This window comes from Microcaecilia unicolor, chromosome 1, assembly GCF_901765095.1.
Source record: "Microcaecilia unicolor chromosome 1, aMicUni1.1, whole genome shotgun sequence".
NCBI lineage: Eukaryota > Metazoa > Chordata > Amphibia > Gymnophiona > Siphonopidae > Microcaecilia > Microcaecilia unicolor.
The window spans coordinates 266,013,002-266,038,808 of record NC_044031.1 but is presented as its reverse complement, the minus strand read 5'-3'; the positions used below and the strand labels follow the sequence as shown (position 1 = coordinate 266,038,808).

The 25,807-nt window shown below is 43.9% G+C and overlaps 1 protein-coding gene across 2 annotated transcripts in view; it reads left to right on the top strand.

Annotated features, from left to right (window-relative positions):
• The window catches only part of ENTPD3 (ectonucleoside triphosphate diphosphohydrolase 3), a 110,056-nt gene that overhangs the window by 18,185 nt on the left and 66,064 nt on the right, over positions 1-25,807 (top strand). For both annotated transcript variants that reach the window (XM_030190029.1, XM_030190028.1), the window contains exon 2: positions 6,978-7,102. In XM_030190029.1, coding sequence (XP_030045889.1) covers positions 6,986-7,102 — 117 coding nt within the window. In that variant the 5' untranslated portion in view covers positions 6,978-6,985. The remainder of the gene's footprint in view (positions 1-6,977; positions 7,103-25,807) is intronic.

Genomic DNA, 25,807 nt, shown 5'->3' with positions numbered 1-25,807 from the left:
CCGGGCTGCTGCCTGACACCCCCCTCCACCCCTGCTGCTGCAGCTGATGCCCTCGCTGCCCCGGTTCTAACTGAGGGGTCCTGGTAGTCTGGTGGCGTCTGCGTGGGGGGGGGGCATGTTCTTTCCTGCCCACTATGCTGCCACTATTCCCCCCGCCTGCCAGCGCTGCCGTGTTTTCAAAATGGTGGCCGAGATTTCCCGTAGTAGTCTTGTGGGTTTCGACATAGGCATTGGCGGGTCCGGGGCACTTTTAGAATTTGCACGCAGTGTTTTAGAATTCAGGGAATTTGTGACTAAGGGCCATGTTTACTAAGCAACATTATAGGTGCGTTAACGTTTTAAACGCATGTTAACCATGCATGCGCATTAACCATGCATGCGCCTATAATATCCCTATAGGTGCCTACATGGTTAGCACGCGCGCTAAGTGTAGATGTGCTAAAAACACTAACACACCTTAGTAAACAGGGCCCTAATTTAGGTGTGGGGATTTACACCAAGGTTCAGTTTGTGTAAATCTGGGTTTTGATCACCATGTATAGAATAATGCTTAGTGGAAAATGAGCAATATTATCCAAAATATTTTATTGAAGATACCGTATTTAAGACAGTTGCCTGACACAGGCCGTGTTTCGCCCACAAAAGGGCTGCGTCAGGGGCTAGTCTGTATCTCTACGAATAAGAACAATTGCAAATTGCATATCAGGACAAGGAAAAAGGAAATGCAAAAAAAACCCAGCACAAACAGCGTGTCCTGTTGTGTTTTCAAATCACCAGCAAAGTAGTCTGCTATTAAAGCTGGAAAAAAAAAGCTTTAATAGCAGACTACTTGCTGGTGATTTCGAAATATGCTTGGCGTCGGCCAAATCGCTTGCCAGGGTTAGATGAGATGGCCGACTCTGATTTTCATATAACAAAAGAGAGGGAACGAAGTACAAACTAAAGTCCAAACAAAAAAAACAGCACCACGGGCCTTTAAAAATGGAACACAGTTCTTTAATGAATGAGCCTTGACAAAAAGACCCGACACGGGCCGTGTTTCGGTGACTAGCACCTGCGTCAGGGGTCACAGTGATGACGTGGAAAACTTGGGGAATAACTCGAATATATTCCTCTACAATATATTATTCCTTACCCCACGTCTCATGTAGTAAAAGCTACAAAGCACCAAGGCACTTTCACTTTCTGTATCAAAATGGATGATTTTCAGCCATAATGGAAACTGGAGCCGGCCATCTCAAATCCGGCAAAATGTAAGGCATTTGGGCATGGGAGGAGCCAGCATTTCTAGTGCATTGGCCTCCCTGACATGCCAGGACACCAACCGGGCACCCTAGGGGGCACTTAAAAAATTAATATAAAAAACAAAAATAGCTTCCAGGTGCATAGCACCCTTCCCTTGTGTACTGAGCCCCCCAAAACCCACTGCCCACAACTCTATTACCATAGCCCTAAGGGGTGAAGGGGGGCACAGGTACAGTGAGTTTTGAAGGGCTCACATTTACCAGCACAAGTGTAACAGGTGGGGGGGATGGGCCTGGGTCCACCTGCCTCAAGTGCACTACACCCACTACAAATTGCTCCAGGGACCTGCATATTACTGACAGGGAGCTGGGTATGACATTTGAGGCTGGCATACAGGCTGGCAAAAAATGTTGGATTTTTTTTGTGTATGTGTGGGAGAGGGGTGGTGACCACTGGGGGAGTAAGGAGAGGTGATCCCCGCTTCCCTCCGGTGGTCATCTGGTCAGTTGGGGCACTTTTTTGGGACTTGGACCTAAAAAAAAGGATCCAAATAAAACGGACCAAATTCTCCTGACGGCTGGCTTTCTTTTTTCCATTATTGGGCGAAGCCGGCCATCTCAATGCACGCCCCCGTCTCGCCCCCGTTCCGCCTTCGCTACCATGCTGACAAGCCCCCTTTCAACTTTCGCCAGCCCCGCGATGGAATGCAGTTGAAGCCGCCCAAAATCGGCTTTCGATTATGCCGATTTGGGTGGATTCAGGAGATCGCAGCCCGTCTCCCGATTTGTGTTGGAAGATGGGCGGCGATCTCTTTTGAAAATCAGCTGGATAGGGTACAAGATTCAACTGGTGGTGATCAGCATAAGACAGGGCTGTGTTTTATGCGGTTATGTTAAGTGCTGACTCAACTCTCCTAGCCATTTAAATAATTTTGAATATCAGGTCCATTAAGTCTCGTTTGGATATTAAACAATGTGAATTGAATGGTTTGTTGATGGTGACTCTGGCTGTGAAGAACTAAGGCTGGTGCTGGGCAAACTTGCATGGTCTGGGTTCTGTATATAGCAATCCAGTTTAGGATGGGCCAGTGGCGTACCAAGGGGGGGGGGCGGTGGGGGCGGTCCGCCCCGGGTGCACGCCGCTGGGGGGGTGCCGCGGCGCGCGCCTGTCAGCTGACTTCGCTAACTTCGCTGCAGCTCCCTCTGCCCTGGAACAGGTTACTTCCTGTTCTGGCCGGGGCAGAGGGAGCTGCAGCGAAGTTAGCGAAGTCAGCGAACTCAGCTGACAGGCACGCACCGCGGCACCCCCCCCCCAGCGGCGTGCACCTGGGGGGGGGTGTCATTTCACCGGGGGGGGGGGGGGCCGCGCTGCACCCGGGGGGGGGGGGCGCATCGGCGATCCGTCCTGGGTGTCATGCCGACTAGGATCGCCACTGGGATGGGCTGGAAAGGAAACTCCAGTAATTTGGAACATGAGGAAAGTGCTGGACAGACTTTTACGTAAACGACAAGATAGATTTGGATAGGCTGGAGTGGGCTTTGACGACAACTTCAGTAGTTGGAACCTAAGGACAGGGCTGGGCAGACTTCTACGGTCTATATCCCAGAAATGCCAGAGAGACAATGATCAAGTATTTTATATCAGATTCATTGTTGGTTTAATCATGACTTGATGAGTGTGACTGTTGGGCAGACTGGATGGACCATTCAGGTCTTTATCTGCCACCATTTACAACACTTCTATGTTACGTGAACTATAATGTTGCAATTTGATATTTGTAACATAGTTCTTTTGGGATCCTGGATAGACAATTTAAAAGACTGCCAGTAATATAAACTATAGCAGTCAAATGAATTGGGATAGAGCAATCCTATTTTTAGTAGCTCTACACTGGCCAGAATACAAGTTAAAGTTTTGCTATTTGTATTTAAAATATATGGAATAGCTCCAATTTATTTGAGTTCCCATGCTTCCTTATGCACACCCCAGTAGCAATTACATTCCGGAGATGAATTTCACTTGAAATTAAATACCAAAGTCAAAGAAATAAGGTTTCCTTTTATGAAAGGCTGTTAGGGCCTTATTCTATATAGGTTATGTTCCTAAATTTACGCTCTTAAAATTTACACTCCTAAATTTATGAGCATAATTTATGTTCTACATGTATGTAGGAAAATAGATTACGCTTGTAACTTAGGTGCACAAATTTAGGAGCGAAAATTAAGGAGCATCAACTTTGTAGAATAAAGCCCTTAATGCAGATTAACGCATGGAGCCAGGCTATCATGCGACTGTGTTAAATGTTTTTTTTTTTGTAATTTTCCTGTTTCCACAAGTTAAACTATTGAATTTGTCAGAATTTTTTGTCAGGCAGTGTGGCATAACGGAACGTTAGCCAGCTAGTGTTTTACACTTACTGCATGCTAACTGGCTAACACAGAGTTAACGTGCTTGTAAATAACAGGTGCTATATATAGAATCCCCCCCATCTGTATTATGCCACTGAAAATTTCGGTATGGCCCTGGTGAGTGGGACTAAATTTTACCCCCTTCATGTTTAAATGCTGATCCTGTTTCTGCTCTACCTACTCTCTGCCCCCAGGGGTGTCTGTGCATGTGGAGGGCAATTTTATATGTGTGAAGGCCAAATAGTGCCTATTTATAGCCTATTTTCTAAAGACACGTTGAGGGGCATAATCGAACGAAAACGTCTATCTCCATGGGCGTTTATCTCCGAGAACGGGTCCGTGAAGGGGCGGACCGAACCGTATTTTCGAAAAAAATAGACGTCCATGTTTTATTCGACAATTTGTGAGCTGGGCGTTTTTGTTTTTCAGTGATAATGGAAAATGAAAGCGCCCAGCTCAAAAACGAATAAATCCAAGGCATTTGTTCGTGGGAGGGGCCAGGAGTCGTAGTGCACTGGTCCCCCTCACATGCCAGGACACCAACCGGGCACCCTAGGGGGCACTTTTACAAAAACAAAAAAAAGGTAAAAGAGCTCCCAGGTGCATAGCACCCTTCCCTTGTGTGTTGAGCCCCCCAAATCCCCCTCAAAACCCACTGCCCAAAAGTCTACACCATTACTATAGCCCTAAGGGGTGAAGGGGGGCACCTACATGTGGGTACAGTGGGTTTGGGGGGGTAGGACGACTAAGCATTAAGCAGCACAATTGTAACAGGTAGGGGGGGGATGGGCCTGGGTCCACCTGCCTGAAGTCCACTGCACCCCTTAACAACTGCTCCAGGGACCTGCATACTGCTGCCAGGGAAGTGGGTATGACATTTGAGGGTGAAAATAAAAAGTTGTGAAACATCATTTTTTTGTGGTGGGAGGGGGTTAGTGACCACTGGGGGAGTCAGGGGAGGTCATCCCCGATTCCCTCTGGTGGTAATCTGGTCATTTAGGGCACTTTTTTGGGCCTTATTCATGAAAAAACAGGGTCCAGGAAAAGTGCCCTAAATTCTAGCTACAAACGCATACTTTTTTTCCATTATCGGCGAAAGGCGCCCATCTCTGTTCGGGTGATAACCACGCCCCAGTCCCGCCTTCACCACGCCTCCGACACGCCCCCATCAACTTTGTACACTTCCGCGATGGAGTGCAGTTGAAAACGTCCAAGTTCGGCTTTCGATTATACAATGTTATTCCTTTTTGGGAGATAAACGCCTATCTCCCGATTTAGGTCAGAACTTGGGCGTTTTTGTCTTTCGATTATAAGCTGGATAGGGGCAAAGAAGCAGAGATCATGCCTTCTGTGAACTCATGGAGCAGGTGTTAATGCTCGCGTATAAAGTAAGTACATGCACATTTCTTTTATAAACAATGTGCATAAATCATGATTCTGCCTATGCTCCATCTGAATTCCACCTCTGAACATGCTACATGTGGATCGCATAAAAGTATGCACATTCTGGTCACTGCTCTTTGATGTGTATAACCCCTGTAGTAAATATTATAAAACTAGTAAACAAAGGCCCGTTTCTGAGCGCAATGAAACAGGCGCTAGCAAGGGTTTCATGGCTGCATGGCTCGTCGCGGTTTTACCTGGTTCGTGGCATGCACCGCTGCTGTTTCCATTGTAGCTCTGTGTGGGTGGCGGTTTTTATGCCCCGCCCTTGACGTCATCGCGTTTTGACGCGAGGGCGGAGCACAGCTACAGTGTGGAAATCCGGAGTTTGTGGCCTGAGTAGATCGTTGGAGGTGAGAATCTGCTCCGCCCTCAACGTCATAATGTTTGACGCGAGGGTGGGGCCCAGAGACTGTGATTTTCGTGGCTTCAGAGCTTTGAACATATGAACCTTGGCTTCAGTGACATCAGCAGACAATAGAACGTTGAGGGTGAGTTTTATATATATAGATCTGCACCATCTATCTGATGGGTTCTTTGAAGTAGTTTCATTAGATATTATTTTAATTTTATAGAGATTGATTTGGAACATTTATTTTTCTGAGAGGGTTTACTACTACTACTATTATTTAGCATTTCTATAGCGCTACAAGGCATACGCAGCACTGCACAAACATAGAAGAAAGACAGTCCCTGCTCAAAGAGCTTACAATCTAATAGACAAAAAATAAATAAAGTAAGCAAATCAAATCAATTAATGTGAACAGGAAGGAAGAAAGGAGGGTAGGTGGAGGCGAGTGGTTACAAGTGGTTACGAGTCAAAAGCAATGTTAAAGAGGTGGGCTTTCAGTCTAGATTTAAAGGTGGCCAAGGATGGGGCAAGACGTAGGAGCTCAGGAAGTTTATTCCAGGCGTAGGGTGCAGCGAGACAGAAGGCGCGAAGTCTGAAGTTGGCAGTAGTGGAGAAGGGAACAGATAAGAAGGATTTATCCATGGAGCGGAGTGCACGGGAAGGGGTGTAGGGAAGGACGAGTGTGGAGAGATACTGGGGAGCAGCAGAGTGAGTACATTTATAGGTTAGTAGAAGAAATTTGAACAGGATGCGAAAACAGATAGGGAGCCAGTGAAGCGACTTGAGGAGAGGGGTAGTATGAGTAAAGCGACCCTGGCGGAAGATGAGACGGGCAGCAGAGTTTTGAACCGACTGGAGAGGGGAGAGGTGACTAAGTGGGAGGCCAGCAAGGGTTTGTTGTTAGATTGCTTTTATTCCTATTTATTTATTTATTTATTTATTTATTTATTTGTGACATTTATATCCTACATTATCCCAAAGAAGTTTGAGTTCAATGTGGCTTACAATAAACACTATAGAATACATAACAAAGAATAATGCATAAGAAAGTAATTTGTTGTAAGAATCCAATATTACAATTTCATAAACATACTGGGGTAGCTATAGATGTTTAACATTTAGAAAATCTATTATGAATGAGAAATTGTACATGAAGCAAAGAGAAAGTTAATGGTAAACAGAGTAATAACCAATTCAGGTAATAATTAATTGTTTGAGATATGGTTGTTCTTTGTGAGGGTTTGTTTAAATAGGAACGGTTTGAGGATTTTGTGGAATCTAGTATGATCCTATATATTTCTTATGTTGGGTTGTAAGGAGTTCCACCATTTGGTTCCTAGGTAAGTGAAGTCTGCAGAGTGGACAGTTTTCTAGATCACTATTAGAAAAACAAGCTCCAGTCCACTTATGAGAAATGTTAGAAAAGTAACTAGCAACTTAGAGAATGAAGACTAGAAACATGATTACTCTTATGTTATCAAGGAGGTAAATGATACATGGTATGCTCACTATTTTTCTTTTTGTTTTAGGCACCAAGATGCCTTCCAAGACTCCGATCATCATTGCTTTGATGTTCCTGCTAAGTGTTGCAGTTATAATTACAATTGTATTTGTTCAAATTCACAAAAAGGAAGTTCTTTCTCCAGGACTAAAGGTAAGTTTAACGGAAGCAGAGGATAAGAAGAGCCATTTCAACTGCATTTTGTGAAATGTTATTTACCAGCCAAGTCCAAAACCAACATATCTGATTAATTTATGACAAACAAAAATGCCTTGATTGCATTCTTACTTCTTAAAATCCAATAAAGATGCATAGCATGATTCCAACACCACCATCAGCCTCACTACATGCATGATGATGGAGTGTATATGAACTCTAAATGAGCAAACTAAGTACAAGACGTAGTCTAGAATTTGGCAAATAATTGCAAAGATTAACCCATGATAATTGTAAAATCTCCATGGAACTTACAGAAAGAATTCCATGCACTTGGGGAAAGGCACCTACGCTGCTGATGTGGGACAGTGATCGGGAGGTGTGGTTCATTGTTCCACATTATCTGCTGCATTAGTAGTTAAACATGGAAACGTAGAATATGAAGGCAGAAAGAGGTAATATAACTTATCCAGTCTGCCTGGCCAAACTAACAGCCCAGTCTGTATAATACCTTCTTCTATCACAGAGATTGTTGACGCTTCTTATAAGAGCATAAGATATGTCATGATGGGTCACACCAAAGGTCTATCAGCACCCCATCTCCAACAGAGGCAATCTGGTTCACCAGGAAGTACCTGACAGACCCCCCAAAATAGATCTATTTCTTCAGGGTGAGTGGTAGCATTCCTAGGACTACTTGGCTAATAATTGTTTATGGACATCTCCTCTAGAAATTTGTTCAAACCTCTTTTTAAACCCAGCTGGGGAAGATCCTTAACCACATCATTTGGGAACAAATTCCACAGCTTTATTGTTCATTGGATGAAAAAAATACTTCCTTCAATTTGTTTTAAATCTGCTACCTGTTAGTTTCATGGAGTGCCCCCCCCCCCCCCCAGTGTTGGTACAATTTGAAGGCATAATAATTGTACCCCGTTTATCTATCTAACTCTGCTCATGATTTTGGTAACCTCTATCAAATTCCCTCTCAGATCCAACTGAAGAGACCTAATGTGCTCAGCCTTTGTTCAAATAGGAGCTGTTCTGTCCCCTTTAAAGCTTTGTGGCCCTTTTCTATACTTTTTCACATTTTATTATCTTTTTTGAGATGATGCGACCAGACCTGCACACAGAGATGCAATTCTTAAAAATGAGTGCTAACATTTGTGCATGCATTACTCACTTAAATGTTTAGAATACAAGTGTGTACATGCATATGTGTGAGCATATACATATACATCCTAGATTCTATAAGAACACGCTAATCTTCTACAGCGTGTATATTTCAGATGAACATACATGGGTGGGGCCTGGGCAGGGCGTGGATGGAACTCACACCTGTATACCTTATAGAATGCTATACATGGGCCTGATATTCAGACCATGGGAGAGAGCCCATCTAACTCCCGCAATTAGCAGTCAGCCTGGATATTCGATGCTGGGGTATTTCCGGTGACTGACATTGAATATCTGGGTGTTTTTTCACCAGTTTAAATTTAAGCAGCCAAGCCAATATTCAGCGCTGACCGTTTAAGTTTAAACCGGCCAAAGATATTCCAGCTATTTCAGTGGCCTAATTTGGCAGCTAAACTTAGCCGGCGATGTGCTGAATATCTGTGGATAGCTAGTTATATCGCATGATATAACCAGTTATCCGCTAAGCACTAACAGACAATATTCAGCGGGAGATAACTGGCCATCTCCCACTGAATATTGCCAGATAGCCAGTTAAGTGCTGTTCCTGGCTAGTTAAATGGTTTTTAATATTGGGTGGCATGTGTCTAGTCGCCTACAGTTACACCAGCTGTATGGCTTGTGTAACTGGTCATTCCTAAATACTGTATGCATATATTATTTGTTGTGCTAGTATTCTGTAAAACAGGTGCCTAGATTCCTTTATAGTGTAGGCACCCACCGGGCAGTTATTTCTAGGCACATGGTTATAGAATTGCCCTTACAATGTTCAAAGTATGTTTGTACTATGCATCTATACAGGGCATTATAATAATTCTCTGTCTCATTATTCATTCCTTTCTGCAAAATTCCTAACATTTTATTTGATGTTTTGACGTTTGTCGCACATTGAGTTGAGGATTTCAAGCTATTGTCTACAAAGTCTCCAAGATTCTTTTCTTGGGTAGTGACTGAGCTGGAGTGGAGGAATAGCCGAATGGTTAGAGCATCAGGCTGAGAAGCAGGGGATCTTGGTTCAAATCCCACTGCAGCTCCTTCTCATCTTGGCCAAGTCACATAACTTTCCATTGCCTCAGAAACAAACATAAACTGTGAGCCCTCCTGGGACAGAAACATACCAATAGCGTCTATCCCTCTGATAAGCAAACTAATGGAAGGTGTGGTGACCAAACAACTTACTGAATACTAAGATAAATTCTCAATTCTTCATGACTCTCTATCAGGATTTCGGTCTAATCACAGCACCGAAACATTATTAACTACTCTTCTTACTAAATTTAAACGAACAATTGCAACTGGTAACAACATACTCCTCCTACAATTTGACATGTCTAGTGCATTCGACATGGTTAACCATAAAATATTATTAAACATTCTTGAATACTTCGGAGTTGGAGGTAACGTTCTTAATTGGTTTAGGGGATTCCTAACTACAAGATCATACCAAGTAAAATCTAATTAGAATATGTCATTTCCATGGACACCAGAATGTGGAGTTCCCCAAGGATCTCCACTCTCCCCGATCCTCTTTAACTTAATGATGACACCCTTAGCCAAGTCATTATCCAGTCAAGGCCTCAATCCATACATATATGCAGATGACGTCATGATTTACATCCCGTTCAAATATAATCTAATGGAAATTATGGACATCATCAGCCACAGCTTCCAAATCATGCATTCATGGGCGGATGCATTTCAATTAAAACTTAACGCTGAAAAAACACAATGTCTTATACTTACTTCACAATATAACACAAGCAAATTCACCACCATAAACACACCAAACTTTTCCTTTCCTGTTTTAGACACCCTGAAAATTCTTGGAGTCACCATTGATCGAAATCTCACACTTGAAAGTCACATGAAGATCACAACCAAGAAGATGTTCCAGTCAATGTGGAAACTTAAGAGATTAAAACCTTTCTTCCCAAGAGGCATTTTTCGCAACCTGGTACAGTCAATGGTGCTTAGTCATCTAGATTACTGCAATGCACTTTATGCTCACTGTAAGAAGCATATCATCAAGAAACTTCAGACAGCCCAGAACACCGCAGCCAGCCTCATATTCGAAAAGAGAAAATATGAAAGTGCTAAACCCCTGAGAGAAAGACTACACTGGCTTCCAGTTAGAGAACGTACTATGTTTAAGGTTTGCACACTGGTTCATAAAATCATTCATGGAAATGCACCGGCCTACATGGCAGACCTTATTGACTTACCACCTAGGAATGCTAACAGTTCAGCACGCACATTCCTAAATCTTCACTTCCCAAGCTGTAAAGGTCTAAAATACAAACTAACACATGCATCCAGCTTTTCCTACGTGAGTATGCAGCTGTAGAATGCATTGCCTCTTGACCTGAAATCTATTCATGACCTACTCAACTTTCAAAAATCACTAAAGACTTTTCTTTTCAACAAGGCATACCATAATGATCTATAATAGAAATTTTAGCACATCACTACTTCCTGATACTATGACTGTTATCTTATATACCGATTTGCTTATATCTATTATGTTATACTTTGTTTTTTATGTAATACCAACTGTTTCTTTACTCTTGTATTGTGATTGCCATGATGGAAAATTGTAAGCCACATTGAGCCTGCAAATAGGTGGGAAAATGTGGGATAAAAATGCAATATATAAATAATAAATACCTACTCTACCTGAATGTACACCACTTCAATAGTATGCAGGCTATATATAAGAAACAACATTTTAAACATTGTAGGGGTCCTTTTTCTAAAGTGCATTAAGTTTTGGCCTTAAGGCATTTTAATGCAGCATTGTAACATGCAGCAAGCCCAAAACTAACACTGAATCAAGAAGGGGCATTCCCAGTATTTTTTCTTTATTTCCGGTCATACATAATGTTTTCATTAGTGCATGGTACCTGCTGGAGTTAAGGAGGGATAGTTTACTGCCTCATATTTAGGAGGTGAGCGAGGCAGGCTCTTTTGATTCTGACCCTCGTTTTTCAATGTTAACGGTTTTTTTTAAGAGTCCTTAGGTGGTTAATTGGGTTCTTTAGAGGTTTTCTATTGGTTGTTTTAGCTTTTTATTTATTTTTCTGATGTTTGAAAGTATAGTCCATTGATTTTTTTTTAAAGTTTAGAGATCTTTTTTAAACGTATAAAAGTTTGTTTGATTTTGTTGAGGACTCTCCTGAGGATTGCTGCAGGACTGTGAATAACATTTAAATGTTTGCTTTTAAGAAATCTATTTTTATAGATTAATTTTAGAATTCAGTGGTCTTTGCTCTTACACTGATGTCTGCTTCAAAGGGTTTTTCAAGAATTGACTGTAGAGGTTAATTTCTGTATATCAATTTAGTGTGATCCTGCTGGAGTTTTGTTTTGCAGAGTATTTGTTGTAAGGCTGTGGTCAGTAGCTAAGATTTGCATCCAGAATTTTGTATTCAGTCTTCTTAATAATTTTACTAATTGGTTTAATTAGTGATTTTAGAATTTCCCTCGTGTGTTACACTAGAAAGAAGTGTGCATTTGACCTTACCTCTCTAGATATGTATCATGTAGATCTACGCTTACCTTCCATATCACTGAACTGTAATAACTCTGCTTTTTAAGACACTACTTTTTGATCCAGCTCGTATCACCATTGCACCACTATGGTTTTGTGCCTATTCCTTCACCTTCTTGGATTCAAATAGTTTTCACACCATCATTGTCTGGAAGCCCCCACATGTTCTCTGTCTGCGATTCTGTATGTCTTTTAAGCTATGCATGGTTCTTTATGACTTTTGTATGATTCTGATATGATTTAACATCAATATTGTAGTCATTTTAATGTTTTGTATGATGTGATTATTATTTATTGTTTGTTATAATGTGATTATAATTTTGTTTTAGTTTTGCCTCTGATGCAGCCTTTTGGTGAAATGTAGCCAAGTCATGCATAAGTATTTTGGGTTTAATTGATGTTCTTGCAACTATTTCCAGCGTATGTTGGTCTGCTGTGCTTCCAATTTATCAGCAACTCTTTCTTGATAAAATGAATATATTGCAGTGTTCCAGGATACTCTGGTTTTGAGTATGATAACATTAGATGGAGCATAATGGTACCTCTGCCAGTTAAGAAAATAGATAATGGTGGAACTTTGAAAGAATTACATGACAGGTCCGGGAGAGATTTCATGCTCTATCTTCTCTTGATTGAATGAATAACACTATGGGCACAGATTGTATTACACAGCAAAACATCAGAGAAAAATGGGGGAACCCCCCTCCCCCCAGCAGAAATACTGGCTGAAGTAATTTCTGAGAAATAAGATGCAGAGTGTCACCTCCCCTAACTGGCTCTTATGTTGTCTGCTCTGACCACTTTTACAGGTCTCTAAGGAGATGCTGTCATCTGCTCATGAGTCAGCCATAGTCAAGTGCTAATGAGCAGATTTCAAATGGATGTCACTTGGGTCACTAAAGTGAGGGGAAAATTACAGGAGAGGAAGCATAAGAGAACGAGATGGATGAAGAAAGGAATTGGGGAGACAAACGGCTGGAAGTCACAGCTGCCATTTAGTGCAAGTCATCACACATTAATCTAAGTAATTAAAATCCATTTGCACCGATCATTAAGGAATCATGGGGACAGAGGCCACTGTCACTTAATGTCTCACAGAACTGGGCAGTATAGACAGATCAGTTCAAATTTAACCCTACTGTGACATGAATAGTGCTTGATATTGTTAATATATATTCTATCAAAATAATAAAAGAAATAACAGTAAAAGTGAAATGCAAGACAATAATTTACGCTAGCCCAAAAAAGACAAACATATTTTTTAAAATTATCATTTCCACTTTAAATGTTTTAACAAAAGCAGAACAAAATGCCCAATTCCCATTATCTTATTTTAAGACAATTGGATAAAAGTATGTAACATTAAGCACTGGGATTTATAAATCAGTCAACTAAATGGCCATACCTTCTCATGAATAATTGCTCTGTTCTTATTTACAACTGTTCATATTTACCTGTATGACAAACAGTATTTCACCAAACAGCAAAGCCTACAGTTGAGTTGTCTTTCCAACTATCCTCTGGATTCTATACAGGGCGCCCAGATTTGCATGCCCAAATGTGTGCACAAATTAATTGCGTAATGAGCCATTAACTCTCAATAATTGGATGCTAACAGCCTATTATTGAAGTTAATTGGTACTCATTAAAATTTGCTTGTGCATCTGACTGCACACTATTTTATGACATGGTGCCTAACTATTCTAGTGTGTAACTCAATAGGGGATGTGGCCAAGGGCGTGTCAGGGGTGTTCTAAAAGTTTGCACGTGTAACATTGCCTCAGTGCGCCTAACTTGGGTACCAGCGTTTTCACCATGTTTCTGCAGGTGTTAAGTCCGGCTCCTAAAGCCACAAGACAAAAACACTTGATATGCTTGTAAGAGTGGGGGTGATTAGATCCATAAATGCTTGATAGAGTTCAACAGTATATCCGTCTTGCCCTGGGGCTTTATTTCAGGACAGCTCCTTAATCACTTGCCTGATTTTATCCTCAGTTACATCCGTATCCAAATTTAAGTGCTGCTCTGCTGTCAGAGTGGAATGGACCAGATTCCCTAAAGGGGATTTTTCTTTTATTATGGAACATAGGAGCCCTTTTACTAAGGCACACTAAAAAGTGGCATGCGCTGGTGTAGCGCATGTTTTGGATGCGCGCTAGTCCATTTCCTGAGTGTGCCTGGAAAAAGGGGGAATTTTTTAATGTGGTGGAAAATGGACGTGCGGCAAAATGAAAACCAGCACATGTCTATTTTCAGCCTGAGACCTTAACACCACCCATCGATTTAGCGGTAAGGTTTCATGTGCTAATTGGGTGGTAAGCATGCAGTGTGTGCCAACTGCCAATAACCGCCAGGTAAATGCCCCAAAATGCCCCAGTACGATTCATTACAGACCTCACCACCCATTTAAACTTCTTACTTCAACAAGGCTCCTTCCCCTCCGAACACGGCAATATAATGCTCACACCAATACCAAAAAACCCCAAGAAACCGGCAAACGACATCACTAATTACCGACCTGTGGCCTCCATCCCTCTTCTGACCAAACTAATGGAAAATAGAGTGACCTCCCAACTCAACAAATTTATACAAAAATTCTCCATACTACATGAGTCACAATCAGGTTTTCGACCTGCACACAGCACAGAAACGGTACTTCTTACCCTAATATCAAAGTTCAAACAAGAAATTTCAGTTGGAAACAACATACTTCTTCTGCAATTCAACCTATCCAGCGCATTTGACATGGTAAACCATGATATTCTTACAAAACTACTGGACAAACTAGGGATCGGTGGTAACATCATTAAATGGATAAAAAGTTTCATCACCACTAGATCCTACCAAGTCAAATCAACCACATCAATCTCGTCTGCATGGTCTTCAAAATGCGGAGTTCCCCAAGGATCGCCTCTATCCCCAATCCTCTTCAATCTTATGATGATTTCTCTGGCCAAATCCCTAGCCAAATCTGGCCTAAACCCCTTCATCTACGCAGATGACATCACCATATTCATCCCTTTCCAATCCAATCTAGCAGAAATCTCTGATAAAATAACCACTGACATGAACATCTTAGCCTCCTGGGCTAACGCTTTCAAGATGAAAATGAATAAAGAAAAAACTCAATGCTTAATCCTTTCATCACAACACTCTACTCTACTCCCAACTACCCTGATCACCCCGGATGTCACAATCCCAATATCCAACAATCTAAAAATCCTAGGAGTAACTTTAGACAACCACCTAACTCTAGAAACTCATGCAAAAGCCACAACGAAGAAAATGTTCAACATGATGTGGGTACTGAAAAGAGTGAAACCATTCCTTCCCCTAAAAACTTTCCGCAATTTGGTACAATCCACTGTACTTACCCACGCTGACTACTGCAACATCATCTTCATTGGATGTAAAGCCCAAACCCTGAAAAAACTCCAAACCGCCCAAAACACGGCAGCCAGACTCATCTTTGGTAAATCACGATTTGAAAGCGCAACACCACTCCGTGAAAAACTCCACTGGCTCCCCATCAAAGAACGAATAAACTTCAAAGTCCACACTCTGATCCACAAGATCATCCACAGAGAATCCCCTAGCTATATGACCAATCTGATCGACCTTCCAGGCAGGAACAGGTCCAAATCTTCTCGAACATATCTCAACCTTCACCTTCCCACTTGTAAAGGTCTCAAATACAACTTCTCCATTATAGGCAGCCAACTCTGGAATGCCATACCAAGAGCCATCCAAACAGCCAACGAACATCTACCCTTCCGAGAGCTGCTGAAAACTTACCTCTTCAAACAAGCCTATCCAAACTACCCGACTTAACTTACGAAGCAAATCCACACCACTAATATTACCTATACTTCAATCCCCCCTCCACAACTGTTTTCTTTCTGTGATACTTTGTAACCCATACTTTGTAAGCTGCACTGAACCTGCCATCAAGCAGGAAAGAGCGGGGTATAAATGCAACAAATAAATAAATAAATAAATAAATAAGGGCCCTGTGGTAGAAAATAGAAAATATTTTCTACGAAGTGTTATGTGCCAAAAATGGAATTACCGCCCGGGGTACATGGTATCTGGGCAGTTGTGCCAATTTGACGCATGTTGGACGTGCATAGGCGCTTACGTGCCTTTGTAAAAGGGCTCCATAGTATCATAGTAAATGACAGCAGAAAAAGCCCAGCATGGTCCATCTAGTTTGCCCAGTAAAGTAGCTAGAATTATATCTGCAGCTCGGTTCAGAGCATGTGGGTTACCTCCCTCTATAACTTTGTTTAGGTTGTACTTGCCATATTGTGTGAGGTTGCTAGCTAGGAAAGGTGGGGTTTATTTTAGTTCAAAACTTTTTGTTGATTTCAAACAACAAACATAAACAAAGAGCAAACACAAGTGAAACAGTAATGAATGAAACAAGATGGACTCCTTGGAAAAATTGGTAGATGACTGGTATTCTTTCTTAGGGTTGGCACTGGATACGGTTGCACTGATCGAGACCTTGGATGACCTCTGCAGTGCAGCAGGTGTGGAGGGAATTACATCAGAGTGAGCATTGATGGCAGAAAACCAGGGATATTGATGACTTTGACAGCTACAAGCTATGCTTGTTGGAATATTTATCTCTATGTGACGATGAGAGAAATAAGTTTTATAGACTTAAAATTCAAACTGCCTTGCATTGATAGAAGGAGTTGTTTAGCACCATGAGACAATTGGTACATGGTTCGGGGGGGGGGGGGGTCCTGATCCTATGGATTTTGCCCTCTATCTCATGGAAAAGATGGAGAGATTAGAGAAGTCGTTGAAGGTTACTGGGAATGTAGGTCTATTTGATGTAGGGACAGTTAGTAAAGTGTGGACTGTTTTTGATTTGCCACCGATAAAATCTCTGATTGATCCTTGTTGTGCTGCAGTAATTTTTTTTTTTGTTACATTTGTACCCCGCGCTTTCCCACTCATGGCAGGCTCAATGCGGCTTACATGGGGCAATGGAGGGTTAAGTGACTTGCCCAGAGTCACAAGGAGCTGCCTGGGCCTTGAATTGAACTCAGTTCCTCAGGACCAAAGTCCACCACCCTAACCACTAGGCCATAATAAGGGGTTTAGCTTCTGCAGTAGCTCTGACTCTGTCAGTGATTGTGGAGAAATCGTTATCCTTGGGGACTGTGCCAGGAAAATGTAAGATTTCTACAGTTAAACTACTTTTAAAAAGGTGATCATTTGGATGTATATTGACTTCTAGGAAGGTATAAACTGGAAATCAGAGTACTGTTTATCTCTGCAGGAATTCTGAAGTCTCATTTTCTCACACAGACATTTACCACCAGATACACACATATAAGGGGAAAAGCAGTTTCAATAGATTGTGAATCAACCTCACATTGTTAAACTTGTAAAATGCTTACATAACATGAGTTTTAATGAACTCTCTTTTTTATTTTTTTATTTTTATATTTGTATTATTTTTATTAGTTTTAATAAAACATCCATCCAAATTCATTACAAAATAGAATGTAGCTTCCATTCCACAAGATGAACTATATGATAACAAACGTATAACTAATAAAAATGAATTAATTCGAATTAAGTATACAGCAGATATACAAAAATGGAAGTTGTGTAAAAATAGGTAATAACTTGGAGGGGAAAACGAAGTACAGGGGGTAAAATTAAGAAAGGGAAGAAAGGGGAAAAGGGGGGATCATAATATTGTGCACACATAGAGGGGCATAATGGAAAGATCGTCCAAGTACGAATTAGGACGTTCTTACGAAAACGCCCAAAAATAGACCTGTATAATGGAAAAATAGTGTGGGCGTTTTTCGATAATCGATTATCCCTGTAAGAAAACAATCAAATGACGAGCGCATAAGCGTGACTAAATTGGGCGCCCTAAGATGGTCGATTATTGCAGGTGCAAATGACCAAATCAGGTGGTGTGTAAAATAATGTACAAAGGTGTATCGCAAGTACAGTACATGTTGTTCATGCCATCCGGGTACGGAAATATATGAGGAACGCATATATGTGTCAACTACAGACATATCATGCTGCTCCACCCATACTTTCATCATATGTGCCCATCTGAATGTCCGGATCTGCATGCACTGTACACCTACTGAACATGCAGTAAATGCATATTGTGTATATGTGAAAAGGGTCGGGTGGGGTGCGTCATACTCATCTATATAAGGCACGTTTCACACTCCTGCAGGCATGTGCACGTCAAAGACGTCTATGCTTACGAGGGCGTCCACGTGCTGATAGGGGCCATACAGTGGGGGAAATAAGTATTTGATCCCTTGCTGATTTTGTAAGTTTGCCCACTGACAAAGACATGAGCAGCCCATAATTGAAGGGTAGGTTATTGGTAACAGTGAGAGATAGCACATCACAAATTAAATCCGGAAAATCACATTGTGGAAAGTATATGAATTTATTTGCATTCTGCAGAGGGAAATAAGTATTTGATCCCCCACCAACCAGTAAGAGATCTGGCCCCTACAGACCAGGTAGATGCTCCAAATCAACTCGTTACCTGCATGACAGACAGCTGTCGGCAATGGTCACCTGTATGAAAGACACCTGTCCACAGACTCAGTGAATCAGTCAGACTCTAACCTCTACAAAATGGCCAAGAGCAAGGAGCTGTCTAAGGATGTCAGGGACAAGATCATATACCTGCACAAGGCTGGAATGGGCTACAAAACCATCAGTAAGACGCTGGGCGAGAAGGAGACAACTGTTGGTGCCATAGTAAGAAAATGGAAGAAGTACAAAATGACTGTCAATCGACAAAGATCTGGGGCTCCACGCAAAATCTCACCTCGTGGGGTATCCTTGATCATGAGGAAGGTTAGAAATCAGCCTACAACTACAAGGGGGGAACTTGTCAATGATCTCAAGGCAGCTGGGACCACTGTCACCACGAAAACCATTGGTAACACATTACGACATAACGGATTGCAATCCTGCAGTGCCCGCAAGGTCCCCCTGCTCCGGAAGGCACATGTGACGGCCCGTCTGAAGTTTGCCAGTGAACACCTGGATGATGCCGAGAGTGATTGGGAGAAGGTGCTGTGGTCAGATGAGACAAAAATTGAGCTCTTTGGCATGAACTCAACTCGCCGTGTTTGGAGGAAGAGAAATGCTGCCTATGACCCAAAGAACACCGTCCCCACTGTCAAGCATGGAGGTGGAAATGTTATGTTTTGGGGGTGTTTCTCTGCTAAGGGCACAGGACTACTTCACCGCATCAATGGGAGAATGGATGGGGCCATGTACCGTACAATTCTGAGTGACAACCTCCTTCCCTCCGCCAGGGCCTTAAAAATGGGTCGTGGCTGGGTCTTCCAGCACGACAATGACCCAAAACATACAGCCAAGGCAACAAAGGAGTGGCTCAGGAAGAAGCACATTAGGGTCATGGAGTGGCCTAGCCAGTCACCAGACCTTAATCCCATTGAAAACTTATGGAGGGAGCTGAAGCTGCGAGTTGCCAAGCGACAGCCCAGAACTCTTAATGATTTAGAGATGATCTGCAAAGAGGAGTGGACCAAAATTCCTCCTGACATGTGTGCAAACCTCATCATCAACTACAGAAGACGTCTGACCGCTGTGCTTGCCAACAAGGGTTTTGCCACCAAGTATTAGGTCTTGTTTGCCAGAGGGATTAAATACTTATTTCCCTCTGCTAATGCAAATAAATTCATATACTTTCCACAATGTGATTTTCCGGATTTAATTTGTGATGTGCTATCTCTCACTGTTACCAATAACCTACCCTTCAATTATGGGCTGCTCATGTCTTTGTCAGTGGGCAAACTTACAAAATCAGCAAGGGATCAAATACTTATTTCCCCCACTGTATATGGAATGGTCATCCATATATGGAGCTGTGCATGAAACGACGTCCCTCATGCAAGGTCGTCTATATAAGGCACCTCTTTTCCAACATGTGGAAAAATGGCACAACGGCGAGAGCCAAATTTCGGAGAGGCGGAGAGTTTGCTGCTCGTCAGGCTGTGCCTAAGGCACCGCCACACCCTGTTCATACAACACCACCACCTGACCCCCAGGCTGCAGGCCATGCGAGCCTGGTCCCGCATCCGGGAACGATTAGAAAGGTAAGGTTATGGCCCAACCCCCCTCCCCTCCTGTACCTACACATATAACAGCTCCGTCATCAATGTTACCACCAGTAACTGGAGTGTCCATGCAAGGATCATGAGTAATATAGGAACATGCACAATCACTAATAATTTGTATGTTATTTAAACGACCACCATTCCCACATCCCTACAAGAATGTATTTCGTTAGGTTAGTATCGTGACTATGCTATTAGTGTTATGTGAAAATTTCGTTAGTTATGTGAAGCCACATTTTCCAACCCCTCTTTGCAGCCAGTGGGTTACAACGCCTCCAAATAGTGGAAGCATGAGACCAATGAAACCTATACCATACTTTATAACATGGTCATGATAACACATATAAAGTAGTTTAACAAGCATACATTATAATGTATACAAACGGTACTGTCTGGCCTCATGCCCACCTCTCTGGCATCATCTGCATAGGAACCAACTCGGTGGCTGCTGTGGGTGCTTCACCACCCCACCCCCAATATCAAATATGTATGGAGGGAGGGGTCATCTCCACTGGGGGTTCCACCCCCCAAAATGGTAAAAAGGTGGCTCCTATGATTCACTACCAATGGAGGTACCCCCCCCCCCCAACACTGTAGACCCTCTCTCTCTGGTATGTGAATAGTAAATGAATGTGTGCAGAGGACAAAAAGGACGAACACCCCTGACCCCTGCTCTACAAACTTATATCTTACAGACGCTTTGGAGTCCACCGGGACCTAGAGTCCCTGCGGAGGCGGTTCCGCAGGGTGAGGCGGGAGAGGCCCGACATCATCCGGGCGGTGCGAAGGCACCTCAGGGCTCGCCGTAAGTATTCAAAAACAGGACACCTGTACACATTACTACATACATTTCATGAATAAAGCAAATGTGTTGTACAATATCACTTCCCATGTGCCTAATAGCCACCTAGTAATACCATATCTGTCCCAGATCAAGGATGCAGGTTGCAGGGGTTCTCCCATGAGCATGCTTGCAACGTCCGACCATCCCCCCGAGATGAATGAGATGATATGCCACACTTTACTATTCCCCTTATTGTGGTGGCTGATTACTGTGTCCTGGTACAGGTGCCTGAGGCCCTACTTTTACTGCATGTTATGGCCTAAATCACATAAAAGAATTGTGCTCAACACCCTTCCCACTGCCCCCCCCCCCAATAACTCCTACAACAACTGCCCATCAACCCCTCGTTGCATCTCACAATGCAAACATGCTGGTCAGCAATGAATTTGGTATGCCCACATGTCCTGCGTGGTGTGTGTCAGAGGAGGGTCCAGGGTTCTGTTTCATGTCATCTGATGCAGCTCATTCCCCGTGGGCATAGGCTACGCCTTACCACACCCTGCCCCATCCCCTGCCTCACGCCACCCAGCTACTGCACTATGCAAGCCATGGTGTATGCACTGATCTCAATCACACTCCTTTTACATACACAGGGCTCCACCAGCAGGAAGCTGAGCGGCAGGATGAGGAGGGCCACCACCTCCAGGAGGAGGAGGAGGAGGAGGAGGAGGAGGAGGAGCAGGAGGAGCAGGAGGAGCAGGAGGAGGGGCACATGGAGGAGAAGGAGGAGCAGCAGCCAGGCCAGGAGGCGGGCCACCAGGGAGAAGAGGAGGAGGAGGACTCGGAGGAGGGAGTCCTCATCATAGACATTCCTGAGGACCCCTCCCCACCTGCAGCTCCTTATGAGGGCTCTCCCTCCCCACCTGCAGCGCCATCGCCTGGCCCACCTCCATCCCCTGGGCCAGCTTCTGTGTCCCCTGGCCCACCTCCATCCCCTGGGCCAGCTTCTGTGTCCCCTGGGCCACCTCCATCCCCTGGGCCATCTTCCGTGTCCCCTGGCCCACCTCCAGCCTTTGGCCCGGCTACGGTAGTGCGCCTCCTGCAGCAGCTGGTAGATGGCCAGCACCAACTTATAGTTGGCCAGCAGCAACTTCTAGTTGGCCAGCAACAGCTGCTGCAGGAGGTGACAGCCCTACGGCAGGGCAATGAGCAGCTCCAGGGCCCACTAAGGGTACTGCTGGGGCTGCTCATTGCCCTGCTACAGAGGGCCTTACTAAGAGGGCGTGGCCGCCCTTAATTTAAATAGGGGGGGCCTGTTGGGGTTGTGTGTGTGGGGGGAGGGAGGGAATTGTTGGGGTTGTGTGTGTGGGGGGAGGGAAATGTTGGGGTTGTGTGTGTGGGGGAGGGAGGGAAATGTTGGGGTTGTGTGTGAGGGGAGGGAGGGAAATGTTGGGGTTGTGTGTGGGGGGGAGGGAAATGTTGGGGGTTCTGTGGGGGGTGGGGGAGGGAATTGTTGGGGTGTGTGGGGAGTTGTGGGGGGGAGGAGGGCATTGTTGGGGTTATTTTGTAGGGGTGGGGGTGGGGGGGAAATAAATGTTTGTTATAATATAACTATCAGGGTGTGTGTGTGTGTGTTTGTCTCCCTTGTGCATTACATATCACCAAATGGTGCTGTTGAGTTGAGAGGAAGGAGGCAGCAATATGCATAGCATTAAATGTGCTGTGTGAATGAGAAGGTGATGTATGTCTGAGAATGTTGGCCAGACAGAACGCCACCTGTTCATTCCAACCTGCATGGCTATATGTGCAGGGGGGTTGGGCCGGGGAGGCTGGATGGATATTTGTGTTCATGAATAAAAATGGCCAGCCAGCATCTCTCTCTCCCTTCCTCCCTCCCCTCCACCATACTGACCCACAATACAGAGTGCCATCAATAAGAGATGAATATTGTACCACGTGTGATCTGCCAGGTACACACTTCCACATAACTCCAGGTACCACATACAAAGTGTTTGCTGTCTGATGGACACATATCCTTACCCACAAGCCACATTGGTGGGGGGGGGGGGGGGGGGCAAGAAGGACCTACAAACAGCTGGCTCATATTTTCACATTGAATACATCAGCTATGGTATATAATGCTGAGGAGCAAAAGGGAAACAATGGGAAACCCAATAGATGGATGGTTACTTCATCACAGTTGCAATGTAATACTTGTGTTAGGGAAGGGCACAAATAAAAATGGTGCTCATTATTTGCAGGTGTGATCACACTTTCTCCAGTAGTTGATCAAGGTGTGTTACATTCAAGTATTCTGGGTTTGTGTCAAACTTTGTCCCTGAAGTGACTTGCCTTAGGTGGGATTTGAACCAGCAACCTTATGATTATAAGGCTGGTGCTCTAACCACTAGGCCACAGCAGCCACCAGGCTTTATCCACCACCAGTTACTTTGGGTTGGTACCTGTACACACACCCCTTTCCCTCACCACCACGTCATAGGCCTCAGTGGCACTACCTGTAGCCACCTCGATCATTTTGTCCAGGCTACCGATTAAAAACAATGTAATGTGCATGTTCCCTACCCTACTACCTATGGAGCAATTTAGGAAGGTGTTGCATAAAGTGCTATACACATCCATTGCATTAATCATTCTCCCCTCCCCCGCCTATGGACCTTGAGAATGGGTGGCCACTTCATAAATGGGGACTGGGGTACACCACATAAACAAGGAAGATGGAAGCTACCGGGAACCAATACAGCACCTCCAACAGCTGGCCCACACCACTGAGGACCTGCCAACCCCACAGTACAGTGCACAGGAACCTGGTGAAAACAGAGCTACCTAACATCTGACTCCAGACTACATACAGTGGGGGAAATAAGTATTTGATCCCTTGCTGATTTTGTAAGTTTGCCCACTGACAAAGACATGAGCAGCCCATAATTGAAGGGTAGGTTATTGGTAACAGTGAGAGATAGCACATCACAAATTAAATCCGGAAAATCACATTGTGGAAAGTATATGAATTTATTTGCATTCTGCAGAGGGAAATAAGTATTTGATCCCCCACCAACCAGTAAGAGATCTGGCCCCTACAGACCAGGTAGATGCTCCAAATCAACTCGTTACCTGCATGACAGACAGCTGTCGGCAATGGTCACCTGTATGAAAGACACCTGTCCACAGACTCAGTGAATCAGTCAGACTCTAACCTCTACAAAATGGCCAAGAGCAAGGAGCTGTCTAAGGATGTCAGGGACAAGATCATACACCTGCACAAGGCTGGAATGGGCTACAAAACCATCAGTAAGACGCTGGGCGAGAAGGAGACAACTGTTGGTGCCATAGTAAGAAAATGGAAGAAGTACAAAATGACTGTCAATCGACAAAGATCTGGGGCTCCACGCAAAATCTCACCTCGTGGGGTATCCTTGATCATGAGGAAGGTTAGAAATCAGCCTACAACTACAAGGGGGGAACTTGTCAATGATCTCAAGGCAGCTGGGACCACTGTCACCACGAAAACCATTGGTAACACATTACGACATAACGGATTGCAATCCTGCAGTGCCCGCAAGGTCCCCCTGCTCCGGAAGGCACATGTGACGGCCCGTCTGAAGTTTGCCAGTGAACACCTGGATGATGCCGAGAGTGATTGGGAGAAGGTGCTGTGGTCAGATGAGACAAAAATTGAGCTCTTTGGCATGAACTCAACTCGCCGTGTTTGGAGGAAGAGAAATGCTGCCTATGACCCAAAGAACACCGTCCCCACTGTCAAGCATGGAGGTGGAAATGTTATGTTTTGGGGGTGTTTCTCTGCTAAGGGCACAGGACTACTTCACCGCATCAATGGGAGAATGGATGGGGCCATGTACCGTACAATTCTGAGTGACAACCTCCTTCCCTCCGCCAGGGCCTTAAAAATGGGTCGTGGCTGGGTCTTCCAGCACGACAATGACCCAAAACATACAGCCAAGGCAACAAAGGAGTGGCTCAGGAAGAAGCACATTAGGGTCATGGAGTGGCCTAGCCAGTCACCAGACCTTAATCCCATTGAAAACTTATGGAGGGAGCTGAAGCTGCGAGTTGCCAAGCGACAGCCCAGAACTCTTAATGATTTAGAGATGATCTGCAAAGAGGAGTGGACCAAAATTCCTCCTGACATGTGTGCAAACCTCATCATCAACTACAGAAGACGTCTGACCGCTGTGCTTGCCAACAAGGGTTTTGCCACCAAGTATTAGGTCTTGTTTGCCAGAGGGATTAAATACTTATTTCCCTCTGCAGAATGCAAATAAATTCATATACTTTCCACAATGTGATTTTCCGGATTTAATTTGTGATGTGCTATCTCTCACTGTTACCAATAACCTACCCTTCAATTATGGGCTGCTCATGTCTTTGTCAGTGGGCAAACTTACAAAATCAGCAAGGGATCAAATACTTATTTCCCCCACTGTACATACAGTGAATGCACACTCCTTGACTATGAGCACAAAGAGAAGAGGTGGCAGACAAATGAGAGCTTACCATGAACGTCTGTTTCAAGACTGTGTAGTGCGCCTTTTATCTTCTGGAACATTAGCTGCACATCTCCCTGATTGAAATGACCCTTACCGAGGGGTGCTTGATTTGGGGTGAGTGTAGCAAATTCGTGGCCCCCACACACTGCCTGCTACAACCAGGCAGAGAGAATGGGAGAAAGGAAGGGAGCATCAGGCGATGTGGAAGAGAGGAAACGGAAGGCGTGGTGGCTGAGGGCCAACAATAATTCCCCCCCCCCCTAAATACACAGGTGTACCCAAGCATGCTAAGTGAGGGTAAAACCCTGTAAATGATTATTACGAACAACCGGCAAGGTCTCAGTGCAGGAAATGGCAGGTAAAATGGCAATGAAGAAAGGGAAGGCAGGTGGAGACGCCCATACTTATCTACTCATAATCGAAACCATGTGTTCCTAATCGCTATCTGAGCTGGGCACGCTTAGGAATTATGTGTATAATTGAAAAAGTAGCGCC